This window comes from Alosa pseudoharengus, unplaced genomic scaffold (genome assembly GCF_046254945.1).
Source record: "Alosa pseudoharengus isolate Yale_2024_CS ecotype anadromous, Long Island Sound unplaced genomic scaffold, YU_APseudo_1.1 YU_APseudo_1.1_scf_10, whole genome shotgun sequence".
In the NCBI taxonomy this organism is placed as follows: domain Eukaryota; kingdom Metazoa; phylum Chordata; class Actinopteri; order Clupeiformes; family Clupeidae; genus Alosa; species Alosa pseudoharengus.
Genome location: NW_027468565.1, coordinates 25,275,393 through 25,291,549, shown reverse-complemented (window position 1 = coordinate 25,291,549; position 16,157 = coordinate 25,275,393). Strand labels below are relative to the sequence as shown.

At 46.0% G+C, this 16,157-nt stretch overlaps 1 protein-coding gene across 2 annotated transcripts in view; it reads right to left on the bottom strand.

The window, feature by feature from the left end:
• The window catches only part of arid3b (AT-rich interactive domain 3B), a 32,379-nt gene that overhangs the window by 9,598 nt on the left and 6,624 nt on the right, over positions 1 to 16,157 (bottom strand). For both annotated transcript variants that reach the window (XM_076268918.1, XM_076268926.1), the window contains exons 3-4: positions 4,585 to 4,662; positions 3,358 to 3,430 (exon numbers count right to left, since the gene is read on the bottom strand). In XM_076268918.1, the coding sequence (XP_076125033.1) occupies positions 3,358 to 3,430; positions 4,585 to 4,662 (151 nt within the window). The remainder of the gene's footprint in view (positions 1 to 3,357; positions 3,431 to 4,584; positions 4,663 to 16,157) is intronic.

The window sequence follows — 16,157 nt, the reverse complement described above, 5'->3', positions numbered from 1 at the left end:
CACTGCAATATTAGCCTGGGGTGGGGGTGGGGGGTAGGTGTTCTACTAGTAGACACAGCTGTGTGTGTGTGTGTGTGTGTACTACTTGAGGCAGCTGCTTGAGTAAGCCTCGTCAGCCAACACTACACCTCAGAAACTCATTTTTATTGCCTGCAGCACTGAAACTGCCGGCGCACACACACGCACATGCTTCAAACACAAACACACATCCACAACACCTAGCCTGTATTCACACACACAAGCTAACCAGACGCATCACACTACAGACTACAACTACAGACTCTTGAGCCCCAGCACCTCACACACACACACACTTCCACATTCCACTCTTGAACTGGGTCACCCAAAATCAATCATAACGGAGAAAAACAATACGAGTACTGTTAGAGGCTTGAGAATTCTCGCTCCTCCCTACTCTCTCTCACACACACACACACACACACACACACACACACACACACACACACACACACACACACACACACACACACACACACACACACACGGGTAGGCGCCCAAAGACACCCACAACCATGGAAGTTCACACCAGCACCTAATCCTAAATCTGAACACCACCTCCACACACACACAAACCTCCAAATGCAAGAGGAGTGGGCAGTGTTTAGAAGCATGTGACCCAGTTTCAACTCAACTCTGATTAAAGTACTAAAGTCTGATCAGCTGATTAAAGTACTAAAGTCTGATCAGCTGGTCTGGAACAAACAAAAACATCAAGCATGAAACTAACATGTCAACGGACAGGGGCACCAGAGAAACCTTATCTAGCTCATTCAAACATAATGACCAGAATGCAGAACACACACACACACACACACACACACACACACACACACACGAAACTGAGCAGATTGCTAGTGGTGATTGTGTGATCAAGTCCATTGTAGGAGCTTAAGGAAGCCAAATCCCTCAGCATTCTGTTGATAATTAAGGAGGAAGAGAGAGCGCTTAACACTGGACGGGGGTAGTGTGTGTGTGTGTGTGTGTGGGGGGGGGGGGGCAGAAGGAAAGACAGAGAAAAGAGGGAGATTTGCGGAGTGTGTGTGTGTGTGTGTGTGTGTGTGGGGGGGGGGGGGGGGGGGCAGAAGGAAAGACAGATAAAAGAGGGAGATTTGCGGAGCGTGTGTGTGTGTGCTGTGACCAAGTTTGGTCTGCTTTTCTCATCTCTTATTTATGATTGTCTCTCTGAGCGTTATGTCTTCATGGTCTTCCACTAGCACACCTACACACTCTCTAACTATGGTTTTTTCCCCCCCTCTACTCCACTGGAACCCCCCCCCCCTCTCTCTCTCTATGTTCACCTCTTACACCATCAGTGGCCATAGATCCCTCATCAATCTCACATCTCTTCCTCAGTTCTGTCCTCCACCACCCACACACACACACACACACACACACACACACACACACACAGGACCCTGTCCTGCTGCGCTCTCGGTTCCTGCGCTGTCCATCAGATTGCCAATATCAAAGGTGGGGTGGGGGCCCCCAAACTTTTAGAGCCTCATTAATCATCCGCTGTGGGACAGGGGGCCCCTTAATCCAGTGACCACCACCCCAACCCCCCAAGCCCAAACACACACACACACACACACTGCCCCCAGCTCTTCTTTACACACGCATACTTCTTTACAGTCTCATCAGGTTTCAAAGATTCAGTCTGAAGAACAATACCTTTGGCACAGCACTGGCACATGCTGCAGACACTGTGTGTGTGTGTGTGTGTGTGTGTGTGTGTGTGTGTGTGTGTGTGTGTACACAAGTTGTGTGTACGAGGCCTGCAGATTTGTGGACTACATAAGAACAAGCCCAATAAACTGACAAGATATTGCTCTGTATCAGCAGACACACACACACTTTATAACCAGCGCTACAATAATCAGCTCCACACACACCCACACATTATAACCAGCGCTACAATGAGTAGCTACACACACACACACACACACACACACACACACTTTATAACCAGCACTACAATGAGCAGCTCCACACACACCCACACATTATAACCAGCGCTACAATGAGTAGCTCCACACACACACACACACACACACATACACTTTATAACCAGCACTACAATGAGCAGCTCCACACACACACACACTTTATAACCAGCGCTACAATTAACAGCTTCAGCTTCACACATACATTGTATAACCAGCGTTACAAATCAATTAGCTTCACACACACACACACAGTGCTACAATGAGCACACACACACAACCAGTGCTACAATTAGCAGCTTCACACACACACAGACAAGACACAGTATAACGCAGTTGGCTGCATGTGAGGGGTCCCCTGCTGCAGGACGTGTCTGCACTCGCCGCTTCACTCTCTGCCTGTGCATCAGGGTCCAAACACAAAGGCCCGCAACTCCTCAGTGAGACAGGAGAGCTCAGGCGGGTTCCAACGCCAGACAGCTAGGAAGCCCACCACTAACCCACATGAGAAGGCACCTTCACCCTACTCCAGTTTCACACACACACACACACACACATCATTAATCATCCTCAATGGAGCCAACTGACATACAAACTAAGACTGGACTGTTCATGTACACACACACACACACACACACAATCCTTAGATCATAAGACTGAAACAGTATAATGTGTGTGGGGAGGGGGTGTGCGCGCACATGCATGCACACACACAGCACTATCCTCAGACAAGGAGAGGTAAGTAACTTATTATGTTATTATTAACATGTTGGGAGGGGGCAGGCGCATACACACACACTCTATACACACTAATGATGAATACATGACATAAGAGTGTGTGTGTGTGTGTGTGTGTGTGTGTGTGTGTGTGTGTGTGTGTGTGCCCCATCTGGTTGAGTTTAAACTCCAAAGCTGTGGGGTCAACAGCTCCGTCAAGCCAAGTCACTGACAGCTTGGCCTGTCAGATGATGATGTCCGTTACATCTCACCATGACAACAGCTCGCCATGGAAACATGTGACACTCATTTCACAGGGGGCGGGGCTAAGAATGAGTTTGGATTACTGCATGAGATCTTTGGACTGTGTGTGTGTGTGTGTGTGTGTGCGCGTATTACCGCATGACGTCTCAGAGGGTCAATGCACTGCAACTGCCGTTTAACACCATGCTGTTAACCCTCTGATGTGACCCAAAAAGACGCCTTAAGATGTCACAGAGAGCCACACACTCCTCCTGTCCCCACACACTCCAGTGAGCCACACACACACACTCCAGTTCCCCTCAGTGACACAGTCAGGAAGAGGGGCCAAAGAAGAGAGACACAGGAGAGGAGACTGGGCAGAGCCCACACTGGACTTCTGGGCAGCCTACAATAGAGTTTCAGGGCAGCCTACCTCTCTTCTGCATGAAGGTGAAAAGGTCGTCCAGGAACTCCTTCCTGTTGGGGTCACTGTCCAGCTCATAAAGCTGAGGGGGGAAGCAAAGGACACTTTAGAGGATTCTCACGGACACCGGACATCTCACTTACACACATCACCACAACACGATCACCCACCAACTCACTAACACACATCACAACACGATCACCCACCAACTCACTAACATACATCATAACACGATCACCCACCAACTCACTAACATACATCATAACACGATCACCCAACATCTCACTTACACACATCACCACAACACGATCACCCACCAACTCACTAACACACATCATAACACGATCACCCACCAACTCAATAACATACATCATAACATGATCACCCACCAACTCACTAACACACATCATAACACGATCACCCACCAACTCACTAACATACATCATAACACGATCACCCACCAACTCACTAACACACATCATAACACGATCACCCACCAACTCACTAACATACATCATAACACGATCACCCAACATCTCACTTACACACATCACCACAACACGATCACCCACCAACTCACTAACATACATCATAACACGATCACCCAACATCTCACTTACACACATCACCACAACACGATCACCCACCAACTCACTAACACGATCACCCACCAACTCACTAACATACATCATAACACAATCACCCACCAACTCACTAACACACATCATAACACGATCACCCACCAACTCACTAACATGCATCATAACACGATCACCCACCAACTCACTAACATACATCACCATAACACGATCACCCAACAACTCACTAACATACATCATAACACGATCACCCAACAACTCACTAACATACATCACAATCAGCTATATTGTGGCAAGGCTGAAGCTAATGCTATATTGTGGTGAGGTCGTCCTGTGGTGACACTGAAACTAATGCTATATTGTGGTGAGGCTGAAGCTAATGCTGTATTGTGGTGAGGCTGAAGCTAATGCCAGCTGATTGTGAGGTTGTCCTGTGGTTCCAGTTGAAGGGAAATCTATGTTGTGGCCAGTCTAACTGAAGTGCATGATGTGGTTCAAGGTAATGGTGTGTTGTGGTGTGATGTGTTTTGTGATGTGTACTGTGCTGGGGTTCCTGTTGATTAGGTAAGGTGTGTGTTGTGTGGTTCCTGTTGATTAGGTAAGGTGTGTGTTGTGTAGTTCCTGTTGGTATGGTTACCTTGGCAAAGTCTCTGGATGCTTCTCCTTTGGCTCCTCTTCCTCCATCGCCCTCTTCACTCCAGCCGGCGCTGCCATTCTGCAGACATGACAAGGACACGGTCACATTAATGGATCTAGCAGCAACACTCAGCCACAACCACGCACAGCAGTCACTCACAGCACAGCAACACTTAGCCACAACCACGCACAGCACAGCAACGCTTAGCCACAACCATGCATTTTTCCTATGGGGAGATAACATGGGGACTTTGAATAATCACACGTGTTAAACTCACAGGGACAAAAAAAGTCTAAAAATGCAGACGTTTTCCTGAACACACTTTTGTCCTCTGCCTTCGGTACGTGAGAGTGGCACACTTTGAATTTAGCTACCCCAGAACTTGCAATGCAACTTGCCATTAAATTAGTTAGCAAGTTAGCTCTGGGGTAGCAAAAATCAAAGTGTGCCGCCTTCACATACCGGAGAGATCACAGTATCAACTCGAAGGCAGAGGACAAAAGTGTGTAGCGCAAAATGTTTGCATTTCTGATTTCGTCGTCCCTGCGAGAGTTTAACTTCAGAGGTCCATTTACAGGACAAGGAGAAAGAGACAGCGCGTGTGTGTGTGTTTAGGGGGGTGGGTGGGAAAAATAAACAGGAGAAGAAAGGATAGAAACCAAGTGTCGGATCTCTTTCTCTGTGATTCTGACCTTTGACCCCACAGGACATCCCTGAGCTACTGACGTGCCACCCAGAGGTTACGGAGGTCAGACACATCAGCCTGTCTGATCAACAGCAGACCCCGAATGAACAGCTCCACCAATCAGGAGGGAGGAGGCTCAAGCAGGTGATACAACCTGCATGCAAACACACACAGCCACCCTGGCCGCTGCAAACACACACACAGCCCTGGCCGCTGCAAACACACACAGACCTGCCGCTGCTCTAGACGCACCGACCCCGAGGACACAGCGGAGGAAAAACCAAGAGGAGAGAGATGCACTCAGTTCAGCTCAGTCGTCCACTGCGCCGGGAATCCAACTGCGCCATTCCTCTACAATTCACTTCCGCTGTCCAGGCAGTGAGTACGAGTTTTAGCCTCATTAAATACAAAGCCATGAAAGGCAGCAGGACAACAGGCCAACAGGCCGGACGCCACTCTCCTCTGGAGGGGCAGGAAGAGAAAGGCCCGCGGGGGCCGTAAAGGAGTTTTATTTGGGCCGCAGCCCGACCCCCCCCCTTTAATGTGCAAAGTGATTCCCAGCTGGGAGGGGGGATGGGGGGGGGCTGTGTGTTTACAACAAACACACACACCAGCTGTGAGCAGCAGAGAGGAACACCATGGGGAGGGGAGGCCTGCAACTGGGCAGGAAGACATACTGTGTGCCATTGTCTCCACGTCTCTGTGTGTGTGTGTGTGTGTGTAGGGGAGAGTGTGAATTCAGCTTGAATGTAAACATTTTGTAGGGATCACAGTTAAAGCAGCGCTGAAGAAGATTTGCTCTCGGGGTCCCCCTACAGTGAAGCGCAATAATAAACAAACTAAATATGAGTCTTTTGCAACAAAGTATGAACATAACTGATATAATATAGAGGGAATGCACAGACAGCAGTCTGTAGAAAGACATCTCAGAATTCTACCGGGAGGCGCTAAGACAATGGCAGAAGTGCCGTTCGTCATGTTATGTATGAGGTTATATGGCATCAAAATGACTTTGAAACCGTTAGGTCAAAAACTCTTAAAAGGTGCCTTTAACAGTCACTATATTTTGCCAAACAGATGGCCTTTCACCTCCTCTGTATGTCCAACCCACACACAAACACACACCAGAGTTATGATCCACATGCGTGACATATGTGCAGTGACGCAGTGACACACACACACACACACACACACACACACACACACACACACACACACACACACACACACACACACACACACACACACACACACACACACACACACACACACACAAAACAAACAGCAGTGCGGCAACAGGCCCGGCCGGCTGTCCGTCAGGAGCCCTGATCTGAGGACAGCTGCTCTCAGACCTCCAGGCCAGACCAGGCTACAACTAATCACATTAGGCTGGGAGGGCCGTTTGTTTCTGTGTGTGTGTGTGTGGTGGGGGGCTGAGTGGCCACCTTAAAGGGCAGAAGGAAGGAGAGGGACATCTGTGTCACTGGGTCTCCTGTAGAAAGCGCACAGTGGACACACACACCCCTCCCCCAAATGAATCAGATAAAGAAGCTGCATAGCAAATAATCACTTTAGCAAACAGATTCTCCAGCCATCAGCCCATCAACCCTCTCTTCTCTCACTGGGGGGAGAGTAACACACACACACACACCACACACAGACTGACACCATTACTGAGATGGAAATAGCCCCTTTTAATGCTTCACTTAAGACACATCTCCACAAATTCCACCGCAGTGAAACAGCATCAGTGTTTTTTCTCTCTTCTCTAAGACAGACACACACACACACACACTTCCTCATCCTGTGGCTGAGGCCATTCAGAAAGCCTTGCTGTCCAGTGACACCTTTGGGATGCTCTGTCCAGACCGAAGACCTCCTCCTGTGTCAGGCTCAGAGTGTGGGAGGGCAATCGGTGTGTGTGTGTGTGTGTGTGTGTGTGTGCGCGTTTGTGTGTGTGTGTATGTGTGTGTGTGTGTTTGCGTGTAAAACCAGGCCTGTTTTTGTGGATAAGGAGACAGAAATGTCTTGTGCAGGCATAGAGGGGGGAACTTCCTCTTTGAGGCCGTGTCCAACCCAAGGCCTCCTCAAGAACACCATTCATCACCTTCCCTGAGCTGAAATGCATGGAGCTGCAACATGCTGTGTGTCTGCGTGTGTGTGTCCGTGCTTGTGCATCTGTGCAGTGGCAGCAGCACTGGGCCTTCATCTGGAAACCACACGTTCTAGACGCACATACTCTATGCACTGTCCACAGCAACACACACTATCCGCAGGAGCTCTCACACGCACACACAATATCCAAAACACACACACTATCCACAAACACCAATATCCACAGGCACTGACACACACACTACCCACAGGCACTCATACCTAGGCAGACATTATCCACATATACCACTATCCACACACACAAACAGTCCACACGCAAGCCCTTTCCTGTGCAGCGCCTTCGGTGTGCTGGACGAGGGCGCAAGGGCTCAGCGCGGGCGTTCTCCTCTGCTGGATTAGCGTGGTCGTGGTGGGAGGCCAAGTGGCCATCAGATTCCTTACAGCGTGGCAGCTGCTGGCCCCGGGCGGCCGGAAGAAAGCGAGCTCACAGGCCGCCTTTCACTGGCCCCGCAGGGGTGCAGCTCAATGTTTAATCCAAACCGAATAATTGGGCCATCAGGGCCCCCCGCCTCGCCCAGAGGCGGCATATCATTTATTCGGCTCCTTGCTGTGCCAGGGGGCAGAGAAGAGCAGCGGAGGGGTCAGGGGGCTTTTTATCCTCCTGGGGCTGTAAGGGATCTCATAGCGGGGCAGCCCGGCACAGAGCAGCACCAGCCAGCCGCTCCGCACAGTACAGTACACCCCGCCTGGAACATGGAGCCGGGGGCATGGGGCATGGCAGGACAGACAGGGATGATGCATGGGGGGGGGGGGGGGGGGGGGGGACAGGAGGCCAGTTCTAGATCCTTTTCAGGACCCACCCACAGTTGTAGACCCTTTTCTAGACCCTGTTTTAGTACATCAGTGGCCTTAAGCCCCAGATACACTCGACGTGTTGGGTCACAGCGGCACCAGTTGTGATGTCACAGGAGTGGCAAAACCATTTATATTCGCGTGTGGTGGTCGCAACTAGTGCTGGGATAAACGATTATTTTTTAAACGACTAATCTAGCGATAATTTTTTCGATGCATCGATTAATCTAACGATTCATTTTTTCAGTCCGATTCGATTTCGATTCGATTATCGATTATCTCCCCATTAATTCACTAATAGCATCTTATACATGTTTATTTACATATCTGAATGAAAAAACATGAATTCTTTAACATTGCAATATATGTTTATTGCTCTTAATATTCCAAAATAAAAGACTGAAGTGCAAGTAACTACAAGTGCAAAGTAATGTATTTAGTCAGAGGTAGCATTCAATAAAGTTCAGTAGGCTAGTGTATGTCTAATTGAGTGCCTGTCATTTTAAGACGTTCGTGTGGGAATCATGTGTGGATGCAATTCATAACGTAGTTCAAATAACAGTTCGTACTTCTCCTTTGGACAAGCACTTTTGAGTCTTGAAAACTCTTTTCCATTTCCATCGGGATTTTGCAAACAGAGTCAATAAAATGAGCCCTGCATGAGTAGCCTAATACAAGCAGCTGCAAGTAAGCATGCTAAACTTGACATCCAAACAGTATTAGGCTTTGATATAGGGCTACTGCTTGATTGCATAGGCCTACTGTAACTTAACTTCGTTTAGTCTCCTCAATGTACTATGTTGTGATAAGACCTTAGCAGAGTTTACTTTAACTTTAATGCAGCGGTTTTGAACAAATTTGCGCAGCATGGTCACGATGCTAAGCGGATTTAATAGCAATGTAGCCCACTGTGTTCTATGCAGTGCTTCTATGTGGCAACAACAATCCTTCAACAATCGTGAATATTTTGTTAAATGCACATGCAGAGGAGGAGCAGCGGGCTCGTTACGAGAGAGAGCGGGCGGGGCGAGGAAAGGCTGTGCGAGTAAAAAGTGCAGCTCAATGAAATTATTTTATCTTATCTTTAATTTAAATAGCAGGCCTACAACATAGAACATCAATGTGTGGTGGCCGGTTTTGATTTCGTGGTGCCCAGCCACAGATTAGTCAACGTATGGAAAACACTGAAGGTGTAAAATTAAAAATATTTAGCAGCACACGTTATGCTTGACGAATCGACGCTCATATTTTGCGTCGACGTATTTTTTGCGTCGACGTCATCGATTACGTCGACGCGTTGTCCCAGCTCTAGTCGCAACACTAGTTGCAGTCTTCTCCTGAACAGAGGTGTCGCTGCTGTGGAAAGGTTATCTAGCTACCGACTTTACACCGTAGAAGAAGAAAAGCAGAGCCGTCAGTAGAGTTGGCGTCCATGGCAGTAGCAACGGAGATAATAAAACTAAAGTAGCCCATCTTTGATACTTTAGACTTTGGTTGCTGCAATTCACAAACTCGGGGACACAACCGCCTCTCACATATTTCTGAGGTGTGTGCAGCTATCTGGCTGACTCTGAGAGATGAGTTTGTAATTTCCTGAAGGAGAAAGAGATTTTTTTCAGGTCTTAGCAGTAAAGCTATACTCTGGCTGCAAATAAATCTCATTACCCTTTGCTGGGTTATTGCTATGTCTCTGGGTCCTACTTCTTCAACTCTCTCTGGTAACTTTGTTAACTTCTCCAGCTGACTATAACAATTCACGACCGTAACAAATCAGTCCTCCAAACTGCAACTGTCGCGGGGAACTTCCCTATCTTCTCAAACAGACTATTCAAACTTCATGACTACAGTTCACAAAACAGCTCCAATTCAACCACAAACCGCTTAGGCGATAGGATTCCTTTATTATTTTATTAGCCCTACTTTCATTCACATTATGAGTTAACAGCAAGTTAATTTAAGATGTGGGCTCTATGAAATGCCGACATGTCAGGCTGCTGTGTGATGTTGCCCTCAGACACAACAGAGGCCCACTAGAGCACATGGACCACAACAGCACGGGGAACAAAACATCAAATGGCAGAAAGGAGAAACACGTTTCGAAATCGGGCAAGGAACAGACCCTCAGAAACACACTGTACTCTTCACCAAACACATACACACACACACACAGACACACATTCTACTCTGCACCACAAACACACACACTCAGAAACATACTCTTGCTCTGACGAATCCATCTTTACTGCAGCATTACATTCCTCTTCTAGAGGGGCCTCCCTTCCCCCCTTCTGCATACACTTCACAGCGCGCGCACACACACACACACACACACACACACATTAATGCCCCACAGCAGGAGCTTCCAGTGGAGCCAAAGAAAGGATACTTCTAACCAAACCCTTCTACACACACACACACACACACACACACACACACACGTATGAGGAGGACACTTTGACACATCAGGAAGAGGGGTACAAGACCTCACGCTCACAGCCATCACGTTGCCCACATACACACTCTCCCTTGGCCAGTCCTACAGAATGCAGGCCATGTGTATATGGAGCCAGTCGATTCCCTCTATGTGGTGAGACTCATGACTGGACTACCAGAGCGCTGCTCTGACCCAGAGTGCTGCCTCACCACCACACATGCTCAGTGGGCCTCTAAACACCACACCTCCTCCTCAGGGACACGTCTGCGTCCAGCTCCATCACCTCCATCAGGCTCTTGGTCGGAGGCCTCCTTCTACCACCCAGCCGCACCGCACCCCACCGCAGCGACATGACCTGTAAGCTGCTTCCAGCTCCATACGAGTCAGCCCAAGCCCAGACCTCCAGAGGTCCAAACCTGGTCCTGCCCAAACAGCCCTGTGGTGCTCGCCAGACTCTACTAGGTGGTGGTGGAGAGGAAATGCTGCCTCCACCCCCTCCATTACGGCCCCTGTGTGTCCAGTGAAATGGTCTCCAAAGGTAGGGCTGGGCGATATATCGATATAAAAGATATATCGATATATTTTAAAATGCGATATGGAATTAGACCATATCGCATATATCGATATAGTTCAAATTTTCGCCGTGATCCTTGCTCCACGCAAGCCGCTGACCGGAGCTCTCTGCACTGCTGTGAAACTGCACGCTACTTTTCTCATATAAATAATTTATTTCAGAAAAAGATTGGCCCATTTTATTTTATAGGCTATTTTTATTTAAGATATTTGTTTTTATTTAAATGTGCACCTTACAGAGCTTTGATTTCAAAAAAGGCACTCCAGTTTTATGTTTACATTTTATTGTTATTTGAGCAGTGAGTTTCAATAAAACTACTCCTATTTGACTGAACATTTCATTTTACAGCTCTAACTTTCCGGAAAAAATATCGGGATATATATCATATCGATATTCAACCTAAATATATCGGGATATGACTTTTGGTCCATATCGCCCAGCCCTATCCAAAGGTCACAAATCACAAGTCTTCCCCTTTACACCCCCTATTCTCAACACAGACAGTCCCTCCCCCGCACCCCCAGGCCCGTCCCCTCCCCGAGGGCAAGAACTCCAATTCCACTGGGAATGTTTCCTTTGGGTGGGGCACTGCTATCAATCAGCTTTTCCCCATCACACACACACTCACACAGAGGACCACATACCTGTCCTTCTGCACAGATACAACATTCATAGCTGATGATATCCAATCACCCACTTGCCCATTTACTTCTGGCTGCAGATCATGGCGTCCAACGGGCCCTTTTTACCGTGAACACACACTCAGTACCTGCAGTAAGGAGCTGGCGCAGCAGGCTGTGTACAGTGATCACAGAGTAGCCTTTTACAGTCAACAATAACAATAACACACAACAGCACTCCGCTCCATGCTGACAGGAGAGGCCATCTTCACAGGCCCCCAGAGGGGAGGCCAAGGAGTGCCTGAGTGTAATTGCATCATCATGACAGACACACAGGAAACAGGAAATGGCCATGAGATGATATAGAAGTAATGTGGTGAAAACTGACCAACATTATAGAAGGGGTAGGCTGCTGAAATGGTGAATGTCTCAACGTTTATTAAGGTTTCTGTGCATCTACTGCGTTTAGGCTCTTTGAATCAAGTTGTTTTTTTATTATCCCTTAATTTCCATGGGAATAAAACCCCTAAACCATGATAGAAACTAATAAAAGAGCTCCGTCACTTTCCACAAAACATGCCGCATCACTCTGCATTTCCTGTGATGCACACCGCACATGCTCAGCTATCAAGGTGGAACAGCCTCTGCCTGACCCGCGGCGATGATGAAGGCCAATGCAAATGCTTATGCAATACCAATTGATTGCTTCCAGCTGCATAATGTCTTAGGTACTGATAAATTATGCAAGGGCTAAATTATGCAACAGCATTCAACAGAGATCTGGCTGTTACACACACACCAAGTACCTTTTCTGTGGCCATATTGCCAAGCAACCTGGTCTAGAAAGGTAAACATTACCCTCAGGTCAAGTCTATGTGAAAACGACAGCCATATTTTTTCTTACCGTTTTCACACCTTTAACGACACCGGCGAAAAAAATCTTGCATTCTCATGAAGAGGTGAAGACGCTGTAGTATATGCCAGGCAAGTAGATGTCACCGTGGCAGTGCAGATGCTTCACGATTCACTATTTTATAGAATATAGAATTCTCTATTTTTTACAGTCTATGCATTCTCCAAAGCAGTCGCGTGAGTAACGCATTCCTGAGTACAACTTTTCAACTGTAAAACTAATAAAGTTCATTTTTACAGTTTGTGAAGGGTGCAGTCCAGTCCTTTATTTAGTATAAGTATAAATACTCTTTTGATCCTGTGAGGGGAAATTTGGTCTCTGCATTTAACCCAATCCGTGAATTAGTGAAACGAAGCACACAGTGAGATGAAGCACACACTAATCCCAGCGCAGTGAGCTGCCTGCTCCTTTACTTTCTTTTGTTATAGTCCGCGATTTTACATTAGTTGTTGGCCATCACCGCAAGTTTATAGGCTACAAAACATAATGGATGCAAAACAGCCTACAATTAATGTCTATGGCGGGATGTATTCTAAGTAATTGCACACATGTCTGTGTTTATACTACATTTTATTCAGAAAACGTTTTTTTTTTTCAAAAGTACCTTGGAACCAGTTTTCGAAAGTTATAGTTTTTAAGTCACCTAAAACACCATGTTTGTGTGGAAGCAAGGCCAAAAAGATAGCAAACTTTACCATTTTCACAAAAACAGTCGTCGTGTAGACATGGCCTCAGTGTGCATCTCAGTCCACAGATGACTCATCACCACCTTCTAACAGGTTCTGGTGGATCAACTCATATGTACACATTCCAAAATGCTGAATATGGGATATCTCATGTTCTAACCAGGGGGTCAGGATTTGAAGGGTTAGCTTCAGCCACTTAGCATGGCATTTGGCCGCCGACATTTTTGAAAACATGGCGTTACATGGTTGCAACTTACGGCACCAGTCTTTACATGCTGATTTGTAGATGACCGCTCATGCACGAGCAGATGCATAGCAATGACCTATATCCAATTATTAGCCTGAAAAGTATGAGAAGTATGAAAACTATTTTTAAACACACAGGCTGTAGTTCCAACCTGTAGTCCATGACAACTCAACGTCGTCGTCTGGATCATGCAACCTATGCCTCCCCAAGTAATTTAAAACGAAACAAATGTCAATGACTTATTTCATTTGCTTTCTTGCAACATTGACATGATTAGGCTATGCATTTGATTTAAATGGTCAGGCTGCCAGTCGAAGTAAAACCCAAATATCCAACAACAGTTGCAGACTATGCCTGCTCGAACACCAATATCCGAGGGATGTGCACTGATCGGTTGTATCATGCGTTGGCTTCATTTCGTCTGCCTGCCAATGTAGCCTAGGTTTAACAAGCTGCAAATTCACACTGGGTGCAGCAAAAATCCCAGCTATCCACAGGTTTCTTACATCCCATGTCTACTTAATTAATAGTCATTTTCGTTGGATAGACTATTGCGTAATACAACCTGTCCAAATATAGCATTTAGGGATCCTTTTTTGTGTAGCCCAACATGACTCAATATTGATTCGCATTGTTTATTATCACATTATGAACATCACATTAAATAACCCAGGACTTCAGAGACAGGGCAAACTTCTTTTCCTCTGAGGGAATATCCGATCTTCATCAACGACATACCGCTGTACCTTACGTTGTCTCTGTCTGTAACGTGGAATCTAATAGGCTAATTCTAGCTGGTGCCGGAAATGAACACCCATGAAACACCATTTTTGTAAAGATGGCTGCGGTCAATTTCAAACTAGCTAGCCTAGCATGGGCCATTGAAATGAATGGGGGCGGGACTTACTCTCTCCAGTTATATATATATATATATATATATATATATATATATATATATATATATATATATATATATATATATATATATTAGGGGTGTAACGGTACACAGAAGTCACGGTTCGGTTCATACCTCGGTTCGGACATCACGGTTCGGTACGAGTTCGGTACAATGGAGGGAAAAGCAAAACAAAAATGCAGAAAGCATTTTTTTTTTGTACATGTCTCAGGCTGTAGCCTACCACCTAGTCATACAGTCTCTTCCCTGAGCTATCTGCAACAGCCTGAAGTGTGTAAGATAGGCTAAACAGTACAATAAGTGCCCAGACTCAATCTGTAACTTGTAAACAAAATAAGACAATCAGCTATAAAACTGAAAATAGGCCTACAGCATCTCTTATTTCTGAAAGTGCAAATTACATAGAAAATGATTTTTAAAAATCCACTTAAGCAAGACCTTCAACATCTGTGTTTAGTTGTATATGGAAGGGTCTACAATTTGCCTCAATATTTTTCATTGTGTGTAAAGTAATAATCTAGCCTACTAACTGTGAAAATATCACACTATTTTGCCTTTTTTTAAAAAACGAAATTGCTCCTTTCATTTCATAAACAGACTACAACTAGAAGTCACGTGACTTTGCCCTTTGACGTTAACTCACCGTAGCATGGTTTGTTTATTAGCCTGGTTAGCGTTGTCACTTTATTTTACTGTCTGCACTTACACTACCAGCTCCTCATGTGAGAAGTTACAAGTTACCCCAACATAAAGGTAATTACCACGCGATTTACATAGCTTTCTGTCATTACGAAATCATTTAATTTAAGCCATAGGTTTTGGCCCTATTTGTATGTGTATCCAAAGTTTCTTTCCCCTCGTTTCAGTGATTGGTAGCCTACATCATCTGGGTGATGGCTTCGAATATGTGTAGCATTTTTTCCACTCACATACCCAATGCTGAACAACGCCGACACACAATTTCATATTATCCACCACTCTTTCGCCTGTACTAACGTTACTGTAACTGAAATTCTCAAACTTGCGATCTTAAAGAGACCAGCGGATCCTCTAACTCTTGTAGGTCTAACCTTAGTGCTGCTAATGACTTGACGGACTCGACCGACGACCTGACAAAAAAAAACATAGGCGCCAATCAGAGCTTCAGAGCTAAGGCGAGGCTACAGATTAGCGTTAGGTGTCGCTAAAGAACTCCCGTAACTCTCGCTACGTAACAGTAATTGCGCATGACATTAATTAATCCGCACACGAGTTTTATGTATTTTTATACCGTGTATTCTCCGTGTAAATTCATGCACCGAACCGTGACGCCCGTACCGTTTCGGTTCAATACGAATACATGAACCGTTACACCCCTAATATATATATATATATATATATATATATATATATATATATATATATATATATATATATATATATATATATATATTATATATATATATATATATATATATAATACCTCCAAGGTTCTAACAGGCATGGTTAAAGACACACACACACACACACACACACTGAGGAGGCATAGGAA